Source organism: Carcharodon carcharias, chromosome 1, assembly GCF_017639515.1.
Source record: "Carcharodon carcharias isolate sCarCar2 chromosome 1, sCarCar2.pri, whole genome shotgun sequence".
In the NCBI taxonomy this organism is placed as follows: Eukaryota; Metazoa; Chordata; class Chondrichthyes; order Lamniformes; family Lamnidae; genus Carcharodon; species Carcharodon carcharias.
In genome coordinates, this window is record NC_054467.1 from 480,259 (window position 1) to 501,820 (window position 21,562).

General features: G+C 47.1%; 1 protein-coding gene across 1 annotated transcript in view; it reads right to left on the minus strand.

Annotated features, from left to right (window-relative positions):
• Positions 1 to 21,562, minus strand: part of LOC121280181 (diacylglycerol kinase theta) — a 197,539-nt gene that overhangs the window by 86,357 nt on the left and 89,620 nt on the right. Inside the window, exons 9-12 of the mRNA XM_041191910.1 lie at positions 13,208 to 13,431; positions 10,478 to 10,568; positions 7,253 to 7,307; positions 693 to 754 (exon numbers count right to left, since the gene is read on the minus strand). Coding sequence (XP_041047844.1) covers positions 693 to 754; positions 7,253 to 7,307; positions 10,478 to 10,568; positions 13,208 to 13,431 — 432 coding nt within the window. The remainder of the gene's footprint in view (positions 1 to 692; positions 755 to 7,252; positions 7,308 to 10,477; positions 10,569 to 13,207; positions 13,432 to 21,562) is intronic.

Consider the following 21,562-nt stretch of genomic DNA (forward strand, 5'->3'; position numbering starts at 1 on the left):
CAGGAAGCGCTGTGCGGGCTAAGTGCTGCCTCAGGGAGATTGGCGCCAAATTTAAAAATGGTAAATGTACAAAAACAAAATTTCCCTGACATGTCCCCTCATGTGACACGTCCATCACTTTAAATCAAACATTTATTAAATATTAAAAAATCTCTCATGAAACCTCATTCCTCCTGTGTATGAGGTTTGATGCTTTCTCTGAAGCCCGCCAGGGCTCCCAGCCAGCCCACCAACCTTAAGGTTCATTAATGATGTTAATGAGTTTGTCATTGGCCTCAATAGGCCATGCACAGGTTGGCGGGCACACAGCTGATTTGGCTGTGCCCCCGCCAACATGAAAATTGAAATGACGCGGGGTGATGTCAGGAGTTTCCCCGATATCATCCCATGTCACTTTACACGTCGGCGAGCAGGCCCCCCTCCCCCCACCTGCTGCCGACCTAAAGGTCCTGGCCCAGGTCTGGCAGCATCTGTGGAAAGAGAAACAAGAGTTAACGTTTTGAGTCCAAATATGATATTTGTCCAGAACTTTGGAGTTTCTGAAGAAGAGTCATATTGGGCTCAAAATGTTAATTCTGTTTCTCTCTCCACAGATGCTGCCAGACCTGCTGAGTATTTTCAACACTTTCTGTTATGACTGAAAAGTTGTTTAGATACAAAGTACAAAAATGTATAATTAATAATTTTCTCACCTTTCTAATATCTTGAAGTCTGCCAAGCATCAGTTCAAGCTGAGATAGCAGCACACACTGCACTAAAAGGAACATGGAAAATAAAAAACAAATAAGTAAAGCAAGAAATCTGTTTCCCTAAATGAGGACTTTTACAGTTTGGCCTCAATACTAAATAAGATCCTACTGCTTTTGGAAAAACATTTATTTTCTACACTGAATGAAGCTCACCAAATTAGGTGAGTCAAATCGCTGAATGTCACCCATTTCCACCCACACCAGTTCGATGCTACTGAATTGTTTTCTGTTATTTTAGTGGGAAGATATTGATGGAATTTCCCATTCTTCAAAGTTATCTGCTGATCCCATTTCCCAGGGTCTGTTTCTATAATATTTCTATCGTATTCACAGCAGAGAAACAAGCCAATCAGCTCAACTGGTCCACATTGTTATTTATACCATACCAACCCCTCCCACCCAACTCTTTCATGTTGGTATTTAACCGCACCAGCCCCCTCCCATCCAACCAAGATATCCTTTGACTCCTTGGCTGCTATGTTTCCTATTTCAAAATTCTTTCATTGGTTGTAAAGCTCTTTGTGACACCCAGTGGTCATGAAAGGCGCTACAGAAGTGCAAACTTTTCTTTCTTCCCTAATGTGTTTATCTAACTTCTCTCTTTAAATTCATCCATATATTCATGCCGACTACTCCTTGTGATCGTGAGCTCCCCATTCTCATCACACTCTGGGTAAAGAGATTCCTCCTGAAATTCCTTACTAGGTTTATCGTTTTTTATTAATGGTCCCCTGTGTAGCACTCCCTCCACAAATAGAAATACACTGGGGAGAACTTTCCTGTCAGCATGTGGGGCATGTAAAGTAACGCGCGGTGTCATCGGGCATGCGACCCGACATCACCGCGCGTCAGTCCGATCTTTTGCTTGCCGGGCGCGTGCCAGAGGCGGCTGTGTACCCACTGAACTGTCAAAGGGCCTGTTAAAGCCATTAGGAAACATTAAGATTGGCGCGCAAAGAGCCCAAGCGCCTTCGCATTTTTCATGAAACCTCATCCACAGTGGGGTGAGGTTTCACAAAGGTTTTATTAAATTAATAAATATTTTTAAAACATTTCATAAACATGTCCCAGCTCATGTGACATTGTCACATGAAGGGACATGTGTAAATGATTTTTAATTTTCTTTATTTTAAACTTTAAATTTGAACTTAATTTCCCTGAGGCAGCTCTGTGCCTCAGAGATTTCTGAGCTCTTTCTATGGATTCAAAACGTTAACTCAGTTTCTCTCTCCACAGATGCCACCAGACCTGCTGAGTTTTATCAGCATTTTATTTCAGATTTGCAGCATCCACAGTATTTTGCTTTTATTATATTGAATAGGCTTGTATTCCTTTGAATATAGAATATTAGGTGGTGATCTAATCAGGGTGCTTATAGATGTTTAAGGAGGGCAGATAGGGAGAAACTATTTCCTCTATTGGGGGATATCCAGAACAAGGGGACAAAACATTAAAGTTAGAAAGCTGTTCAGGGGCGATGTCAGGAGGCATGAAGCAAATTTATTTTTCTAGGCTTCATATTGCAGATCCACTTGTGTTATGAGACAGCCTTTCAGTAAAGCGGAGTTATTTAAAAATCCTAGAGGGAAACTTTAAACAACTGTCATAACCTATATTTTTAAGTGGTATGTTTGAGATGCGACTCCAAATTCAGGAATCAGACCACCAGTTCTCAAAAGGTTTTATATTAAACTAAAGGAAACATTTTATTAATTTACACAAGTTAAATATATACACACGGCTACAAATTACTGCTATCATAGCTTTTAACAAATTCCCAAACTAATTTCTATTAAGGCAACAACAACTCATAGGCTTAACCAGACACCAGGCAAAGCATTTTCATCTTACAAATTGAAAATGAGGTTCTTTTCACTTTGGTTGCTGTGGAGACAGTTGGAGGCTTACAGCTTACATTGCCTCTGCCCTGTACACACGAAAACTGCTGAAGTTATACCTAACACAGCTCATTGAATGTAAATTCTCATTGTATCACCAGCAGCTTCTAACAATAAAACCCCTTTCATAGTACCAATTTTATTAGTAATATAAACATATTGCTTGGTCTCTGCTAGCTAGGTGCCAGATTTCATTTGCCTTTTTGTATGCTCCATTCAAAAAATGCAAATGCCCTCTACCTCTCTTACATCTCAAAACTAGTGCACATCAAAGCACCCAGACCAGCTGGCTTTAATCTAATTAAGACACACCCACAGACTAAACCTCTATTTTAAAATAAAAATCTTTTCCAATAATATTATATATATTAATAGCTTTATGACAACTTTTTTCTTTCATTGGTAGAACAGAGAGAGATGGCTTTAGTTCTGGAGATCAAGACGTAGAATCAGTTTAGGTAGAGATGAGAAAGAGTAAAGGCAAGATATCACTTGTAGAAGTGGTTTATAGGCCCCCTACCAGTAACCACTGGTAGGATGAGGTATACGAGAATAATAGGGGCTTGTGAGAAAGGTATGACGATAATCATGGGTGATTTAAATCTACATATAGATTGGACAAATCAGATTGGCAAAGCTGGCCCTGATAGTTCATAGAATTCATTTGGGACAATTTCTTAGAGCAACATGTTCTAGAGCCAACCAGAGAGCTGGTAATCCTAGGTCTGGTAATGTGCAATGAGATAGGGTTAATTAATGACCTCATGGTGAAGGCACCCCTAGGTGGCAGTGATCATATGTAACTGAATTTCATATTCAATTATAGGGAGTGGTTCTAAATCTAATGTTTAAAGCTTAAAAAAAGGCAATTTTGAGGGCATGAAAACATAGCTAACTGAAGTGAATTGGGAAATTAGGTTAAGGGATAGGTCAGTAGGCATTTCAGAAGATATTTCAGGATACTCAGAAAAGATACATTCAGCGAGAAAGAAAGACTGAGGATAGATTGCACAATCCGTGGTTAACTAAGGAAGTTAAAGATAGTATCAAACTGAAAGAAAAAACGTATAATTCTGCTAAGATGAGCGACAGGTCAGAAGATTGGACAGAATATAAAACACAGCAAAGAATGATTAAAAGATTAATAAGGCAGGAGAAATTAGAATACAAGGGGAAACCAGCTAGAAATATAAAAACAGATAGTAAGAGCTTCTACAGGTATTTAAAAAGGAAAAGAGTACGTAGAGTGAATGTTGGTCCTCTACAGAGTGAGTCTGGGGAATTAATAATGGAAAATAAGGAAATAGTAGACGAATTGAACAGATATTTTGTCTTAAGATAAAAGCAAAAAACTGCGGATGCTGGAAATCCAAAACAAAAACAACAATCCAAAACAAAAATTTTTCACCTCTTTTCTATTTTTACTTAGTTCTGTTGAAGAGTCATACGGACTCGAAACATTAACTGTGCTCCTGTCCGCAGACGCTGCCAGACCTGCTGAGTTTTTCCAGCTATTTTGTCTTCACTGTAGAGGATGCAATTAACATCCCAGAAATAAATGTGAATCAGGAGGTGGGAGGGAGGAACTTAAAACAATTACAATCACCAGGGAAAGGAAACTGAGAAAATTATTAGAATTAAAACCTGACAAATCCTCTGATCTTGATGGATTTCATCTTAAAAGAATTGGCTACTGAGATAGTGGATGCATTGGTTTAAACTTTCCAAAATTCCCTAGGTTCTGGAACGGTCCCATCAGATTGGAAAATAATGAAACGTAACTCCTTTGCTCAAGAAAGGAGGGAGACAGAAAGCAGGAAACTACTGGCCAGTTAGCTTAACATCTGTCAGAGGGGAAAATGCTGGAATCTATTATTAAGAAGGTTATAGTGGGGCACTTAGAAAATCTCAATGCAATCAGGCAGAGTCAACATGGTCTTGTGAAAAGGAAATCGTGTTTGACCTGAAAGGGCAGACAGGGTCTTGGGTCAACATTTCATCTGGAAGACTCTAATCAGCGTGACATTTCCTCAGTGCTAGAGTATCAGCATAGCTTATTGTGCTCAAGTCCTGGAGTGGAACTTGAACTCACAACCTTTGGATTCAGAGGAGAGAGTGCCCACTGAATCACAGCTGAACATTTTTAACATTGCAATGCAAATGGAATATTTTACAAAGTGGTCACTGGTGTGGAGTCTGAAATTAATGTGTCAACAATCTTACTATCCCCATGCTGCAGGATGATACATTATTACTGCCAGTGTCAGAAGTACAGAAGCAATTCTCAGAGGCAGCAAATGAACAGAAAAGCAGAGGCATAGACAGACACATAGTGACACATACAGAGACAGAGACACAGGTACAGACTGACAAAAACACAGATACAAAATGACACAGAGACAGGCAACAGGCTGACAAAAGCAGGCACAGACACACTGGGAAAAACATGCAGACTAACACACTGACAGAGGCAGGTGCACAGACACACATTGACACAGGGACAGACTCACAGACACATACTTTGGCAAAAACAGAGACAGACACACAGACACATGCTGTCAAAAACAAACTGAGGCAGACATATAGGCAAATCCCACCAAGGCAGATGGTGAAATCTGAATTCAACCAAAATCTAGAATTACCAGGAACAGCATCTGGAATCTGGAACATCATTTGGAGGAAGCAGTGAGGGTGGCAAGGGCGCAGAATGTGTTCTGGGTGGGGGACTTCAATGTCCATTTCCAAGAGTGGCTCGGTAGCACCACCACAGAGCGAGCTGGCCGAGTCCTAAATGACCTAGCTGCTAGACTGGGTCTGCAGCAGGTGGTGAGGGAACCAACAAGAGGGAAAAATATACTTGACCTTGTCCTCACCAATCTGCCTGCAACAGATACATCTGTCCATGACAGTATCGGTAGGAGTGACCACCACACAGTCCTTGTGGAGACAAAGTCCGGTCATCACAGTGAGGATACCCTCCATCGTGTTGTGTGGCACTACCACCATGATAAATGGAATGGATTTCAAACAGATCTAGCAACTCAAGGCTGGGCAACTATGAGGCACTGTGGGCCATCAGCGAAAGCAGGATTGTACTCGAACACAATCTGTAACCTCATGGCCCGGCATATCCCCACTCTACCATTACCATCAAGCCAGGGGATCAAGCCTGGTTCAATGAAGGATGCAGGAAGGCATGCCAGGAGCAGCAGCAGGCATACCTCAAAATGAGGTGTCAACCTGACGAAGCTACTACACAGGACTACTTGTGTGCCAAACAGCATAAGCAGCAAGTGATAAGACAACTGACTGATCAGGTCTAAGCACTGCCACATCCAGTCGTGAATGGTGATGGACAATTAAACAGCTCACTGGAGAAGGAGGCTCCACAAATATCTCCATCCTCAGTGATGGGGGAGCCCAGCACATCAGTGCAAAAGATAAGGCTGAAGCAGTTGCAATAATCTTCAGCCAGAAGTGCCGAGGGAGGGACCATCTTGGCCTCCCCCAGAGGTCCCCAATATTACAGATGTCAGTCTTCAGCCTATTTGATTTACTCCACATGATATCAAGAAGTGGCTGAAGGCACTGAATACTGCAAAGGCTATGGGCCCTGACAATATTCCGGCAATAGTACTGAAGACTGTGCTCCAGAACTTGCCACCCCTGAGCCAAGCTGTTCCAGTACAGCTACAACACTGGCATTTACCCAGCAATGTGGAAAATTGCCCAGGTGTGTCCTGTACACAAAAAGCAGGGTCAAAATCCTGGAGCTCCCTCCCTAACAGCACTGTGGGTGTACCTACACCACATGGACTGCAACAGTTCAAGAAGGCAGCTCACCACCACCTTCTCAAGGGCAATTATGGATGCACATCCCGTGAATGAATAAAACAAAGAGACAAACACACACACTGACACAAAACGAGGCAGACACATGGACATACTGGCAAAAACACACAGACACCCACTGAAACAAAGAGGCGGATACACAGTTTGGCCAAAACAGATGTGGAGAGAGTGTTTCCTCTTGTGGGAGAGTCTAGAACCAGGGGTCACTGTTTAAAAATAAGTGGTCGCCTATTTAAAATAGCGACGAGAAGAAATTTTTTTCTCTTAGAGGGTTGAGTGTCTTTGGAACTCTCTTCCTCAAAAGGCAGTGGAAGCAGAGTCTTTGAATGTTTTCAAGGCAGAGTTAGCTAGATTCTTGATAAACAAGCAGGTGAAGGGTTACTTGAGGAAGGCAGGAAGTTACAGTTAGATCAGCCATGATCTTATTGAATAGCGGAGCAGACTTGAAGGGCCAAGTGGCCTACTTCCTGCTCCTAATTCATATGTTCGTATGTACAGAGACAGACACAGACACATACTGACATAAAGACACACTGGCAAAAGCACACAGGCAGACACACACTGACACAAGGAAACAGATATACAGACACACACTTTGGCAAAAACAGAGACAGACCACACTGACAAAAACACACGGCGACAGACACAAACAGGCGGACACACACACAAACAAAAACACGCTTAGGCACACACAGACATTCCTCTTTTCCAGTATATTCGGTGTTTCAAAAATCAATTGCATTAAAATCTTACCCTGCTTACAGCCCATGAGTACCTCAGCTAGTTCAAAATCTTCAATATTTTCATCCTGTAAAAAGAATCAGATTCCAGTGTCACATTAGAGCACAGGATGTTGAGCTATCTTCTTTAGTTTGCTTCTAAAATAAAAGCAATGCCAATACAGGTAAGTGAAGCTAGTTTTAGACTTTTAAGGATAGAATTTTTCACGGCATGACAGCTCAGGGTCAGGATTGTTTCCAAGAAGGGACCGGCTCCTGAGCCAGGAGGTGGCTCAACACAGCATCAGCCCCATGGAACGCCCTATGTTTCCAGGCAGGAGTCCGTGTTTCTAAGAAGGAAAGCTCAGTCAGATGAGGATCTTTGATTTTTATAGGTTACGGCACTACAAGTTCTTATCTAAGTACTTTTTAAATGTTATGAGGGCCCCTCTACCACCCTTTCAGGCAGTGAGTTCTGGATTCCTACAGCCCTCTGGATGAAAAAATTTACCCTCAAAACACCTCTAAGCCTCTTGCCATTAATCTATGCTCCCTGATTATGGACCCCTCAAACTAGGTGAATGGGGCTTTCTAATTCACTCTATAAAGTCCCCTCATGACTTTATACTTCAATTAGGTCTCCCTTCAGCCTTCTCTATTGCAAAGAAAATAACCCTAGACTATCCAAGATAAAAACAGAAAATTCTGAAAGTAATCAGCCGGTCAGGCAGCATATGTGGAGAAAAATAGTTAACATTTCAAGTCTATGACCTTTCATTGGAACCCTAGCCAATCAAATCTTTCCTTATAACTAAAATTGTCCCGTTCATGCAACATCCTCATAAATCTCCTCTTTTTCCCTCTCTAGTGCAATCAGATCTTTCCTGTAGTGCGGTTACCTGAACTGCATGCAATACTCCAATTGTGGTCTAACCAGTGTTTTAAACAGTTCCAGCATAACTGCTCAGCTCTTATATTCTATTCCTCAGCTAATAAAGGCAGCTATCCCGTATGCCTCTTGACCATCTTACCTATCTGTGCAGCCACCTTCTGGGATTTGTGGACACGCAATCTAAGGCCACTCTGTCTTCTACACTTCTCAGTATCCGACCATTTATTATATATTCCCTTGCCCCGTTAGCCTTCCCCAAATGCATTTCCTCACAATTCTCCAGATGGGACTCCATTCGCCACTGATCTGCCCACCTGACTGGTGCACTGATATCTTCCTGCAGTCTACAGCTTTCTTCTGCATAATCAACAACACTAACCAATTTTTGTATCATTAGCAAATTTCTAATCTGTTCAAGTACAATTCATTGCTATTTACCACAAAAATGCAAGGGAACTAATACTGAACCCTGCAGAACATCACCATTTACCATTTTCCAATCTGAAGAACAACCATTTATGATAACTCACTGCTTTCTGTTGTTAAACCAATTTTTTAGAATCTGAGTTGGCACTGACCCTCCTATTTCATGAGCTGCAATTTTGTTAACCAGCCTTTTATGTGGTACTTTGTCAAAAACCTTCCTAAAATCCATACAGACAACATCTACTGCTCTCCCTTCATCTCTCTTACTACATCAAAAAATTCAATTAGATTAGACAAGCATGATCTGCCTTTTACAAATCCATGCTGGCTCTCCTTAATTTAACTCAAACCTGTCCAATTGCGTGTTGATATTTTCTCGGATTATTGTTTCTAAAAGCTTATCTACCACTGATGTTAAACTGACTGACCTGCAGTTATTAGCAATGTCCTTACACTCTTTCTTGAATAAGGTTGTAACATTTGCCATTTTCCAATCCTCTGGCATCTCCTCCACATCCAGGGAAGATTGGAAAATTAAGGCAAGCCTTTCTACTATCTCCACCCTCACTTCCTTAAAAAAATTTGGGATTCAAGTCTTCCAGACCAGGCAACTGACCAAAACTGGGCACAGCCAGCCTTTCCAGTGCATCCTGCTTATCAATTTTCAACTCATCCATTACATCTACCATCTCTTATTTTATCAGCATCCTCTTCCTTAATAAACACTCATAAACAAAGTACTCATTGAGTATTTTAGCCTTTTCCTGTGCCTCTAAGCATATGTCACGCTCTCCACCCTGCCTTGCTTGCTATTTACATGCTGGCAGAAGATTTTTGGGAACCTTTATGTTAACTGCCATTCTACTCTCATATTCGCTCTTTGTCAGTTTTATTTCCCTCTTCACTTCCCCTCTCCACTTACTGTATTTGGCTTGGTTCTCACTTTAAAAAAAAGAGGGGGAATGATGCATATCGGGTGAATTCTTTGTTTCTTCATATTCTCTATCTCCCTTGTCATCCTGGTTTTATTTCCTTTACCTTTCACTTTGATCGAGTTCAGTTTCTGGTCAATGGTAACCCCGAGGGTCTTCACAGTGAGGGATTCAATAATGGTAATTGAATGTTAAGGGGAGATGGTTAGATTCTCTCTTGTTGGAGATGGTCATCGATTGGCACCTGGCACAAATGTTATTTGCCACTTATTAGTCTGAGCCTAAATGTTGTCCAGGTCTTGCTGCATATGGACACAAACTGCTTCAGTATCTGAGGAGTGGCAACTGGTGCTGAACACTCTGCAAACATCATTGAAAATCCCTATTTCTGATCTGATGATGGAGGGAAAATCATTGATGAAGCAGCTGAAGATGGTTGAGCCTAGGATACTACCTGTAGTGATGTCCTAGGGCTGTGACAATTGGCCTTCAACAACCACAACCATCCTCCTTTGTGCCAGGTATGACTCCAACCAGCGGAGAGTTTTCCCCCTCATTCACATTGACTTGAGTTTGCTAGGCCTCCTTGATGCGGATTCGATCAAATGCTGTCTTGATTTTAAGGGAAAGAATACCCAAGGTCCTCCTGGCTCTGCAGCTATGTTTTGGGTTTAAATTAGTGGCCACACCATGTTTTCCCCCCTCAATAATTTAATATCCTTTCTAAATTAGGCAAGCAAAAACTGTACATAGTTTATTATGATATACCATGACCATCATGGAACAGCTTTAACTATATTACTGAAATTAGGTCACAAGAATATTTTGGTTCTCATTAAAATATAATGTGATTGATGTAGTTTTTGGACCCTGTTTCATTGGTGTAAACAGGATGACACTGTACTTACAGAAAAGAAACAAAGGGTTGGGTTGGCCTGGTTATAGTTACTGCACATTAGTCAATTATATCAAACAAAGTAAATATTGAACATTTCTAACTGGAACTGACCTGTCTGCCCAGTTGTACAAGGACTTCCTGGATAACTGCTTTGACTGTAGTCTCGATATTTATAGGAATGGAGATATAAGCCACTCCAAACCTGAAACACAGAAACATGGTTAAACTAACAGATGAACATTCAAAAAGGGAGAAATATTAACTGTCAATGAAATCATAGGGCAGAATTTTATGCTCTCCCCACCGGAGGGTTTGTAGGTGGGGGGTGAGCATAAAATCACTCGGATGGGCTTCCTGTTGAGCTCCCGCCTGCTCTGACCTCTCCGCAATTTTATGCTGGGGCAGGCAAGCCCTCGGACGGCCTGTCCACCCTTTACCCAATTGAGGCCCATAAATGCCCAATTATTGACCACTTAAGGACCATTTCCCGCTGAGCCTCAATTTTTACACTGGCGGGAATAATTCCGGGGTACAGGAAGGCCGACAATAATCAGGTTCAGGCCTTAGGTGGGAAGTAGAGGAAAGTCTCCATCAGCTGCCCCTTCTTAACATTGGGCGTGCCTCCCTTAAGGTCCAGTAACTGCAGGACCCCCATCCGCTCCCCCACCACCACCATCCCGGCCACTCCATCGACACCCTAATCCCCCATTGTCCACAACCCCCAGACCTCCCTGCCCTGAGAAGCCCAAAACTTATCTGTTCCTGGAATGCTGGGACTTTGGCTCTAGGGGCTGCACACAGTCCCAGTCTTGTCCACTGCAGGGACTAGAGAGCTGACAGCTAATCTGCTTGGCCACCATCACTCTGAGGTGGGACCTTCTCCAGCCATGTAACGCTTGTTAGAGTGAAAAATCGCTGAGGGGCAGGCAGTGTCGGCGGGAATGTTCCACTCCCACTCTTCAGATGGTGGGAAGGGAAACCCTGCCGTCCTTGAAATGCTGGCCATAAAACTTTACAGGAAACTGATGTACATACAGTCTATTACTTTTAAAAAGAAAAAACTGAAAAAGTGTAATACAAACTTAAACGTATACAATTCAGTCCAGGCCCAGCTATTGGCTTTTTCGAACTTAAGATGCTTTCAAAATCAGATCTTTTGAATTATGAAACAAAGTCACTGTTATCTAAATTATATTGAGGTGGCAGAACACCCAAGTGTCCCTTAGATCTTTTTAGCTTTGTAAAAAATATAAATGCCTGTGTGACGGGGTTTTACCTTTGTAACAATGTTATTCCTTCCTTCCACTTCTGGTTTCACTCTGCGAGGCTTGGGTAAACCTCCCGCTCTCCCTCACCAGGTGAAGCTGCCGCTCTCCCTCGCCAGGTGAAGCTGCCGCTCTCCCTCGCCAGGTGAACCTCCCGCTCTCCCTCGCCAGGTGAAGCTGCCTCTCTCCCTCGCCAGGTGAAGCTGCCGCTCTCCCTCGCCAGGTGAAGCTGCCGCTCTCCCTCGCCAGGTGAAGCTGCCGCTCTCCCTCGCCAGGTGAAGCTGCCGCTCTCCCTCGCCAGGTGAAGCTGCCGCTCTCCCTCGCCAGGTGAAGCTGCCGCTCTCCCTCGCCAGGTGAAGCTGCCGCTCTCCCTCGCCAGGTGAAGCTGCCGCTCTCCCTCGCCAGGTGAAGCTGCCGCTCTCCCTCGCCAGGTGAAGCTGCCGCTCTCCCTCGCCAGGTGAAGCTGCCGCTCTCCCTCGCCAGGTGAAGCTGCCGCTCTCCCTCGTCAGGTGAAGCTGCCGCTCTCCCTCGCCAGGTGAAGCTGCCGCTCTCCCTCGCCAGGTGAAGCTGCCGCTCTCCCTCGCCAGGTGAAGCTGCCGCTGTCCCTCGCCAGGTGAAGCTGCCGCTCTCCCTCGCCAGGTGAAGCTGCCGCTCTCCCTCGCCAGGTGAAGCTGCCGCTCTCCCTCGCCAGGTGAAGCTGCCGCTCTCCCTCGCCAGGTGAAGCTGCCGCTCTCCCTCGGCAGGTGAAGTTGCCGCTCTCCCTCGCTGCTGCCAGGGTTGCTCTGTACTATTTCAGTTACAGCTTCATCCTAACATTTTCTTCTGTACAAGTGAAATTCTGCACAGGGACAAAACACTCTAACACCTTCAAGCACAAGAACCAGTTAGGTTTCCAAGCTGACAGTTATCCATGAATACATTGCTAGAGCCAAGCAGCTGGCCTTTTCGATTAACAGTAAGAAATCCTCACATTTCATTCCTGAATTTTACTTTTTAAAGCTAGTGCCGGAAACCTCTCCTCATCAAGCAACCAGCATGAGTGCCAGTACAGGTGTGGCAGCTTAGGTAGAATTACATCTTCTTTTACTTGAACCCGACAATGGGCTGGATTTTACACTCCCTCCACCCCTGCCAGAGTATCTGAACGCGGAGCGATCGTAAAATAAAACGGATGGCTGGTCAGTCGCCTTCCCGCTCATTCCTGACCTGTCTCCCATATTATGGATGGGGAAGACATCAGGCAGCCTGTCCACCCTTAGGCCTATTAAGGCACCTAAGTGGCCAATTATTGGTCACTTAAGGCCCTTATTCCGCCTCCACCATGTTACATGCGACAGGAAAAGGTGGAGGCAAGGCCGGCAGCCTGGTAGCTTTCACTGCACGGACTGCTGTCAGGTAGGGCAGGGGTACCTCCTCTGAGGGTCTCCTGTGCCTATCGGAGACAACTCCACCCTCCCACACTGCCCAAGATCTGGAAGATTACTGCTTCACCAAAAGTATTTGACTGTCTGTAGTAGTATCACCAAATACCTTCTATATTATTTTGTACTTTCATTGTCCATAAGAAGCAACTTACTTTAACCATCCAGGATAAATTTTGACTATTTCATAATCTCTTGGCTTTGCGCGTAATACCCACGCCTCAGGAATTGTATCTCGGAATACTGACAGGTTCCTGCTTTCCATGCTGCCTCCATTGCGGTTGATAATATCGTCACTGCAGACAGTGTCTTGGGTAAATGTTTGGAGTTCATATTCCTGAGGATCATCTGGGATGTAGTATGCTCTCAGTGCAGCTTCCTATTGAAATGGGATTCCAGTTAAATCCAGATAAACAATATATCATTAAACCACAGACATATTCCACTCACATCACATCCCCTGTTCTCTCACTACCTCAAAATATTGAGCAAATGAGAAAACTTCAAAGTAAAAATCTAAGTAAAAAATGGTTGAACTCTAGGTACATGGGATACAACCAATCTATTTCACCTAATTGCATATGGTGAAGTATAATCCTTTACACTTAACTTTGAAAAAGAAATTGGTTAAACATTTGGAGGAGAAAGGAAATAGCATGGTGAAAGGAAAGGGAATGGGCAAGTGGGACAGGGAATGGGCTCAGTGGACAGGGGAATGGGCTGGAAGGACAGGGGAATGGGCTCGGTGGGCAGGGGAATGGGCTCGGTGGGCAGGGGAATGGGCTCGGTGGGCAGGGGAATGGGCTCGGTGGGCAGGGGAATGGGCTCGGTGGGCAGGGGAATGGACTCGGTGGGCAGGGGAATGGACTCGGTGGGCAGGGGAATGGACTCGGTGGGCAGGGGAATGGACTCGGTGGGCAGGGGAATGGACTCGGTGGGCAGGGGAATGGACTCGGTGGGCAGGGGAATGGACTCGGTGGGCAGGGGAATGGACTCGGTGGGCAGGGGAATGGACTCGGTGGGCAGGGGAATGGACTCGGTGGGCAGGGGAATGGGCTGGAAGGACAGGGGAATGGGCTGGAAGGACAGGGGAATGGGCTGGAAGGACAGGGGAATGGACTCGGTGGACAGGGAAATGGGCTGGGTGGGCAGGGGAATGGGCTGGGTGGGCAGGGGAATGGGCTCGGTGGACAGGGGAATGGGCTCGGTGGACAGGGGAATGGGCTGGAAGGACAGGGGAATGGGCTGGAAGGACAGGGGAATGGGCTGGAAGGACAGGGGAATGGGCTGGAAGGACAGGGGAATGGGCTGGAAGGACAGGGGAATGGGCTGGAAGGACAGGGGAATGGGCTGGAAGGGCAGGGGAATGGGCTGGAAGGGCAGGGGAATGGACTCGGTGGGCAGGGGAATGGACTCGGTGGGCAGGGGAATGGACTCGGTGGGCAGGGGAATGGACTCGGTGGGCAGGGGAATGGACTCGGTGGGCAGGGGAATGGACTCGGTGGACAGGGGAATGGACTCGGTGGACAGGGGAATGGACTCGGTGGACAGGGGAATGGACTCGGTGGACAGGGGAATGGACTCGGTGGACAGGGGAATGGACTCGGTGGACAGGGGAATGGACTCGGTGGACAGGGGAATGGACTCGGTGGACAGGGGAATGGGCTGGGTGGACAGGGGAATGGGCTGGGTGGACAGGGGAATGGACTCGGTGGTCAGGGGAATGGGCTGGAATGACAGGGGAATGGGCTGGAATGACAGGGGAATGGGCTGGAATGACAGGGGAATGGGCTGAAATGACAGGGGAATGGGCTGGAATGACAGGGGAATGGGCTGGAATGACAGGGGAATGGGCTGGAATGACAGGGGAATGGGCTGGAATGACAGGGGAATGGGCTGGGTGGTCAGAGGAATGGGCTGGAATGACAGGGGAATGGGCTGGAATGACAGGGGAATGGGCTGGAATGACAGGGGAATGGGCTGGAATGACAGGGGAATGGGCTGGAATGACAGGGGAATGGGCTGGAATGACAGGGGAATGGGCTGGGTGGTCAGGGGAATGGGCTGGAATGACAGGGGAATGGGCTGGAATGACAGGGGAATGGGCTGGAATGACAGGGGAATGGGCTGGAATGACAGGGGAATGGGCTGGAATGACAGGGGAATGGGCTGGAATGACAGGGGAATGGGCTGGAATGACAGGGGAATGGGCTGGAATGACAGGGGAATGGGCTGGAATGACAGGGGAATGGGCTGGAATGACAGGGGAATGGGCTGGAATGACAGGGGAATGGGCTGGGTGGTCAGGGGAATGGGCTGGGTGGTCAGGGGAATGGGCTGAGTGGTCAGGGGAATGGGCTGCGTGGTCAGGGGAATGGGCTGGAATGACAGGGGAATGGACTGGAATGACAGGGGAATAGGCTCGGTGGACAGGGGAATGGACTCGGTGGACAGGGGAATGGACTCGGTGGACAGGGGAATGGACTCGGTGGACAGGGGAATGGACTCGGTGGACAGGGGAATGGACTCGGTGGACAGGGGAATGGACTCGGTGGACAGGGGAATGGACTCGGTGGACAGGGGAATGGACTCGGTGGACAGGGGAATGGACTCGGTGGACAGGGGAATGGGCTGGGTGGTCAGGGGAATGGACTCGGTGGACAGGGGAATGGACTCGGTGGACAGGGGAATGGGCTGGGTGGACAGGGGAATGGGCTGGGTGGTCAGGGGAATGGGCTGGGTGGTCAGGGGAATGGGCTGGGTGGACAGGGGAATGGGCTGGGTGGACAGGGGAATGGGCTGGGTGGACAGGGGAATGGGCTGGGTGGACAGGGGAATGGGCTGGGTGGACAGGGGAATGGGCTGGGTGGACAGGGGAATGGGCTGGGTGGGCAGGGGAATGGGCTGGGTGGGCAGGGGAATGGGCTCGGTGGACAGGGGAATGGACTCGGTGGACAGGGGAATGGGCTGGGTGGTCAGGGGAATGGGCTGGAATGACAGGGGAATGGGCTGGGTGGACAGGGGAATGGGCTGGAATGACAGGGGAATGGGCTGGGTGGACAGGGGAATGGGCTGGGTGGACAGGGGAATGGGCTGGGTGGACAGGGGAATGGGCTGGGTGGACAGGGGAATGGGCTGGGTGGACAGGGGAATGGGCTGGAATGACAGGGGAATGGGCTGGAATGACAGGGGAATGGGCTGGAATGACAGGGGAATGGGCTGGAATGACAGGGGAATGGGCTGGAATGACAGGGGAATGGGCTGGAATGACAGGGGAATGGGCTGGAATGACAGGGGAATGGGCTGGAATGACAGGGGAATGGGCTGGAATGACAGGGGAATGGGCGCGGTGGACAGGGGAATGGGCTGGAATGACAGGGGAATGGGCGCGGTGGACAGGGGAATGGGCGCGGTGGACAGGGGAATGGGCGCGGTGGACAGGGGAATGGGCGCGGTGGACAGGGGAATGGGCGCGGTGGACAGGGGAATGGGCGCGGTGGACAGGGGAATGGGCGCGGTGGACAGGGGAATGGGCGCGGTGGACAGGGGAATGGGCGCGGTGGACAGGGGAATGGGCGCGGTGGACAGGGGAATGGGCGCGGTGGACAGGGGAATGGGCACGGTGGACAGGGGAATGGGCGCGGTGGACAGGGGAATGGGCGCGGTGGGCAGGGGAATGGGCGCGGTGGGCAGGGGAATGGGCGCGGTGGGCAGGGGAATGGGCGCGGTGGGCAGGGGAATGGGCTGGGTGGTCAGGGGAATGGACTGGAAGGACAGGGGAAGGGCTTAGTGGACAGGGGAATGGGCTTAGTGGACAGGGGAATGGGCTTAGTGGACAGGGGAATGGGCTTAGTGGACAGGGGAATGGACTCGGTGGACAGGGGAATGGGCTCAGTGGACAGGGGAATGGGCTCAGTGGACAGGGGAATGGGCTCAGTGGACAGGGGAATGGGCTCAGTGGACAGGGGAATGGGCTCAGTGGACAGTGGAATGGGCTCAGTGGATAGCCCTTTCAAAGAATTACCACTGGCATAATGGGCTCCTGTGCTTTAAAATTCTAAGATTTCTTCACGTATTGGTATGATAGCCATCATATTTCTTCATAAAAGTTGTGCTTTAATTTCACCTTGAATTCCTAAGTGAAAAATGAACAAGTTACAGATATTTCAAGTGTTATTTGCGGCGGTCTCTCATAGATCACCAGTTGGACATCCTCATTTAATGACGGGACAGTCAGGGTATCACAGCATTTTGAGAGGACTACGTACTTGAAGGCAGAGAATCATATTAAGATGGTGGTTCTTCGACAAGTAATTTTTAACGTATTGTAATTTATGTAAAACAAAATTACAACTACAGCCTGTGTCATGCATGACCTGATAGAGAACACTGCTGGGTGAGCCACTGTAGGGTAGTGGTATTGCAGAAAAGGGAATGCTTTGTCAAAGAAGCTATGGCATGTTGCTGTGATGCATCCAGTAGAATGTAGACACTGCAGCCAAAGGACAGCAATGGTAGAGGGAGTGGGTAATAAGTCAAGAAGCATGGGCACCAATCAAGCAAACTGCTCTGTTCTGAATGATGTTGGTTTCCTGTTGGCTGTTAGAGCTGCTACCAAACAGTTATGGGCTGAATATTTCATCACACAGTTGACTTGAGCCATGTAGATGGGAAGGAGGTTTTGAGGGCTAAGTAGGTGAGCCATTTGTCATTGATTACCAAACCTCTGACATGGGGCAGAGTTTGATGTCATGCAGGCAGATGGGCGCCCGACCCAACTGGGTGTAAAATAGTGCTTGATGACATTGAGCAAGTATCCTGTATCGTGTATTAGCGCAATATTTCGGTTGGCAGGCACAGGCGAGAGTTAGCAGCGTGCCCGCCGACAATTAAGAGGCCTATTAAGGCCCTTAATCAATTAATTAAAAACAATTATTTGCTGCCCATCCAACCTTATGGTTGGTGGGTGGTCAAATCAGCCTTTGGATTTTTAGGAAACCTCATCCATGAGCGGGATGCACTTTTCGACAGTAATTTTTTTTTACATTAAAAATTTTTAGACAATTTTTATGATGTTTCTGCTATTGTTACTGAGTTCTATGTCAGGACATATTTTAAACATTTTTAAAATCTTTCTTTTTGATTGTACAATTCTTTAGCTCACTGAAGCAGCTCTGTGTCCTCACGCAGCTTTCAGTGCGCGTTCCCCAGCGCATGCACAGACTTTATCACTCACACTCCTCCCATCGCCCACCCCAGCAGCTCTGTGTCCTCACGCAGCTTTCAGTGCGCGTTCCCCAGCGCATGCACAGACTTTATCACTCACACTCCTCATCCCCCCACCCCAGCAGCTCTGAGCTCCTCAGGGGGCTTTTAGTGCGCGTTCCCCAGCGCATGCACAGACTTTACCACTCACACTCCTCCCATCGCCCACCCCAGCAGCTCTGTGTCCTCACGCAGCTTTCAGTGCGCGTTCCCCAGCGCATGCACAGACTTTACCACTCACACTCCTCATCCCCCCACCCCAGCAGCTCTGTGCCCTCAGGGGGCTTTTAGTGCGCGTTCCCCAGCGCATGCACAGACTTTACCACTCACACTCCTCATCCCCCCACCCCAGCAGCTCTGTGCCCTCAGTGCCCCTGGTCCAGTTCAGCTTCTGGTCAATGGTGATCCTTTGAGATGTTGATGAAGAAGTTGCCAATGGTGTTGTCACTGAAGATCATGGCAAGGTAATCTGATATTTGTTTGATGTAAATGTTAGATGCTACATTTCAACCTAAACTTGAATCCCTCTAATCATGTTTCCATCCCCATAGGGGCACAAATTCATCCAAGTCGATCACACTATCCCCGAACTCCTCCAGGTTTGTGAAACTGTTCCCACTTGGTCCTATCCATCGAATTAAAGCCAGGGTACCTCTAGCAAAGGTACCTCTGCTCCCAATGAGCAGCATAATTTCAGGTTTCCTATGTATATCCAACATCCAGTCCTGGATGAGCAATAACTAAACATTAGAAAGACTGAAGTGATTATCTTGGGCCCCTCCCACAAACATCACCTTTGCCACCAACCATCCCTCCTTTCCTTGCCCCTGTTTCATTACGACCCCCATTTCCATACCTGTATTCTGCATGACTATTTCCACTTCTGTAACATTGCCTTCCTCTGTCCCTATTATCCCATTTGCCACTGAAACATTCCCTCATGCCTATGTTCTGGTCAAACTTGATAAATTCAGTGGTTCCCCTGGGTGGTCTCCTATCCTCTACCCTTCCATTCTACAACTCCTCCCATTAATACATTGCACCCATCCTTAGATTGGCTCCAGCTCCTTCAGTGCTTTAAATTTAAAATTCTTACCCTTGTATCCAGAGCCTTCCATGGCCTTGCTCCCTCCCTTTCCCTGTAACCTACACCTGCCCTAAGAGAGTGTGACAGCCACCCGTCTCTTAGCGCACCAGTCTTTCAAAGCTTCGCCATCTGTCTCTTTTCTTTTAACACATCCTTAAAACTACCTCCTTGACTTAGGTTTTAGGCACCTGTCCTAATTTTCCTCTTTGACCCAGTGTTCATTTTTCTTATGGCTCTGTTAAGCACTAAACATTTTTCTAAGTTGAAGGGGTTGTAGTTGCTGTAGTATGCAACAGGTCCACCTTATATGAGGGGTCAACCGTTTAGCATAGTACTGAGAAAAGGGGAAGCTTATTCACGCAGAGTTGTGAATCTTTGGAATTATCTAACCCAGAGCGCTATGAGCTGGGATCTCCCGGTCCCACCTACTGGGGAAATTGTCGCAGACAGGACAGAAACTTGAGGGACCAGCAAAAGATCCATTGACTTCGGGTGGGAATTTCCAGGCCGGTAGCGGGCAGGACAGGAAAATCCCACCCTTGGATGCTCACTCATTGAGTTAATATCTGACAGAGGTTGACAGCTTCCTGGGTAGCACAGAACTTGAATTCTGCTGAAAGTCTCTTTTTTTCAGTAATACTCAGATCCCTGGATTTTAAAATTAAGGGATAGGGGGATAGTGCGCAAGGTGCAATTAAGATAGAAATCAGCCTTGATCTTATTGAATGGCAGAGCAGGCTCTAAGGGCCAAAGGCCTACTCCTATCTCTTCTCCTCTCATGCACCTGTCCCAGGGCTGAAACTGCTGCCAAGTTTACGAACATTCCAGCTGTGGCTACAACAAACCATGATCAAAGAATGTAGTTGATAATGATGATGAGTGTAGCTACTTTCAGAATTCCTAATCTCCTGTTCCAGCCATTTCCACCAATAATTTGCCTCAGTGAAACTTGGATTGATAACTAAGTCAAGCAGCTGAATGTCTGTAACTTTGAAGATTTTCAAGCATTATAGCAGCAAGCAGTAAATCTTTCAAAAAAAATCCATGAATTGTTTTTTGAGCTTTGCAGAAAATGAACCACAGTGCAATTTTGTTTGTATCTCCTGATCATTTTTAAGCTACTGCCCATCTCTTAAATGTAGAATTAGGAACATAGGACTCAGAGCAGGAGTAGGCCTTTCAGCCCTTCGAGCCAGCTCCAGTAAGATATCCTCTGGGCATCCTCTGACACCCTACCTCATATCAACAATTTCCAGTTCTCTGGCCTAACAGCCTCCTCTTCACCATGGATGTCCAATCCCCCTATCACCCATCAGGGTGGTCTAAGGGCTCTCCGCTTCTTCCTTGAACAGAGACCCGAACAATCCCCATTCACCACCACTCTCCTCCGTCTGTCTGAACTTGTGTTCTCACTGAACAATTTCTCCTTAAACTTGTCTCACTTCCTCCAAATAAAAGGTGTGGCTATGGGTACCCTCAGGGGTCCCAGTTATGCCTGTATCTTTATGGGGTATGTGGAACATTCCTTGTTCCAGTCCTACTCAGGCCCCCTCCCACAACTCTTTCTCCGGTACATCGATGACTGTTTCGGTGCCGCTTCATTCTCTCGTCTGGACCTGGAAAGTTTATTAATTTTGCTTCCAATTTCCACCCCTCCATCACATTCACATAGTCCATCTCCAACATTTCCCTTCCTTTCCTTGACCTCTGTATCTCCATTTCTGGTGATAGACTGTCCACTAATATTCATAACAAGCCCACTGACTCCCACAGCTACCTTGACTACAGCTCCTCACACCCCGCTTCCTGTAAGGACTCCATCCCATTCTCTCAGTTCCTTCACCTCCGTCGCATCTGTTCCGATGATGTCACTTTCCAAAACAGTGCTTCTGACATGTCTTCCTTCTTCCTTAACCAAGGTTTCACCCCCATTGTGGTTGACAGGACCCTCAGCCATGTCCGACCCATCTCCCGCGCCTCTGCCCTCACGCCTTCCCCTCCCTCCAAGAACCATGATAGGGTCCCCCTTGTCCTCACTTTACACCACGCCAACCTCTGCATTCAAAGGATTATCCTCCGCTATTTCCGCCAATCCAGCATGATGCCACCACCAAACACATCTTCCCTTCACCCCCCGGTGGCATTCCGTAGGGACCGT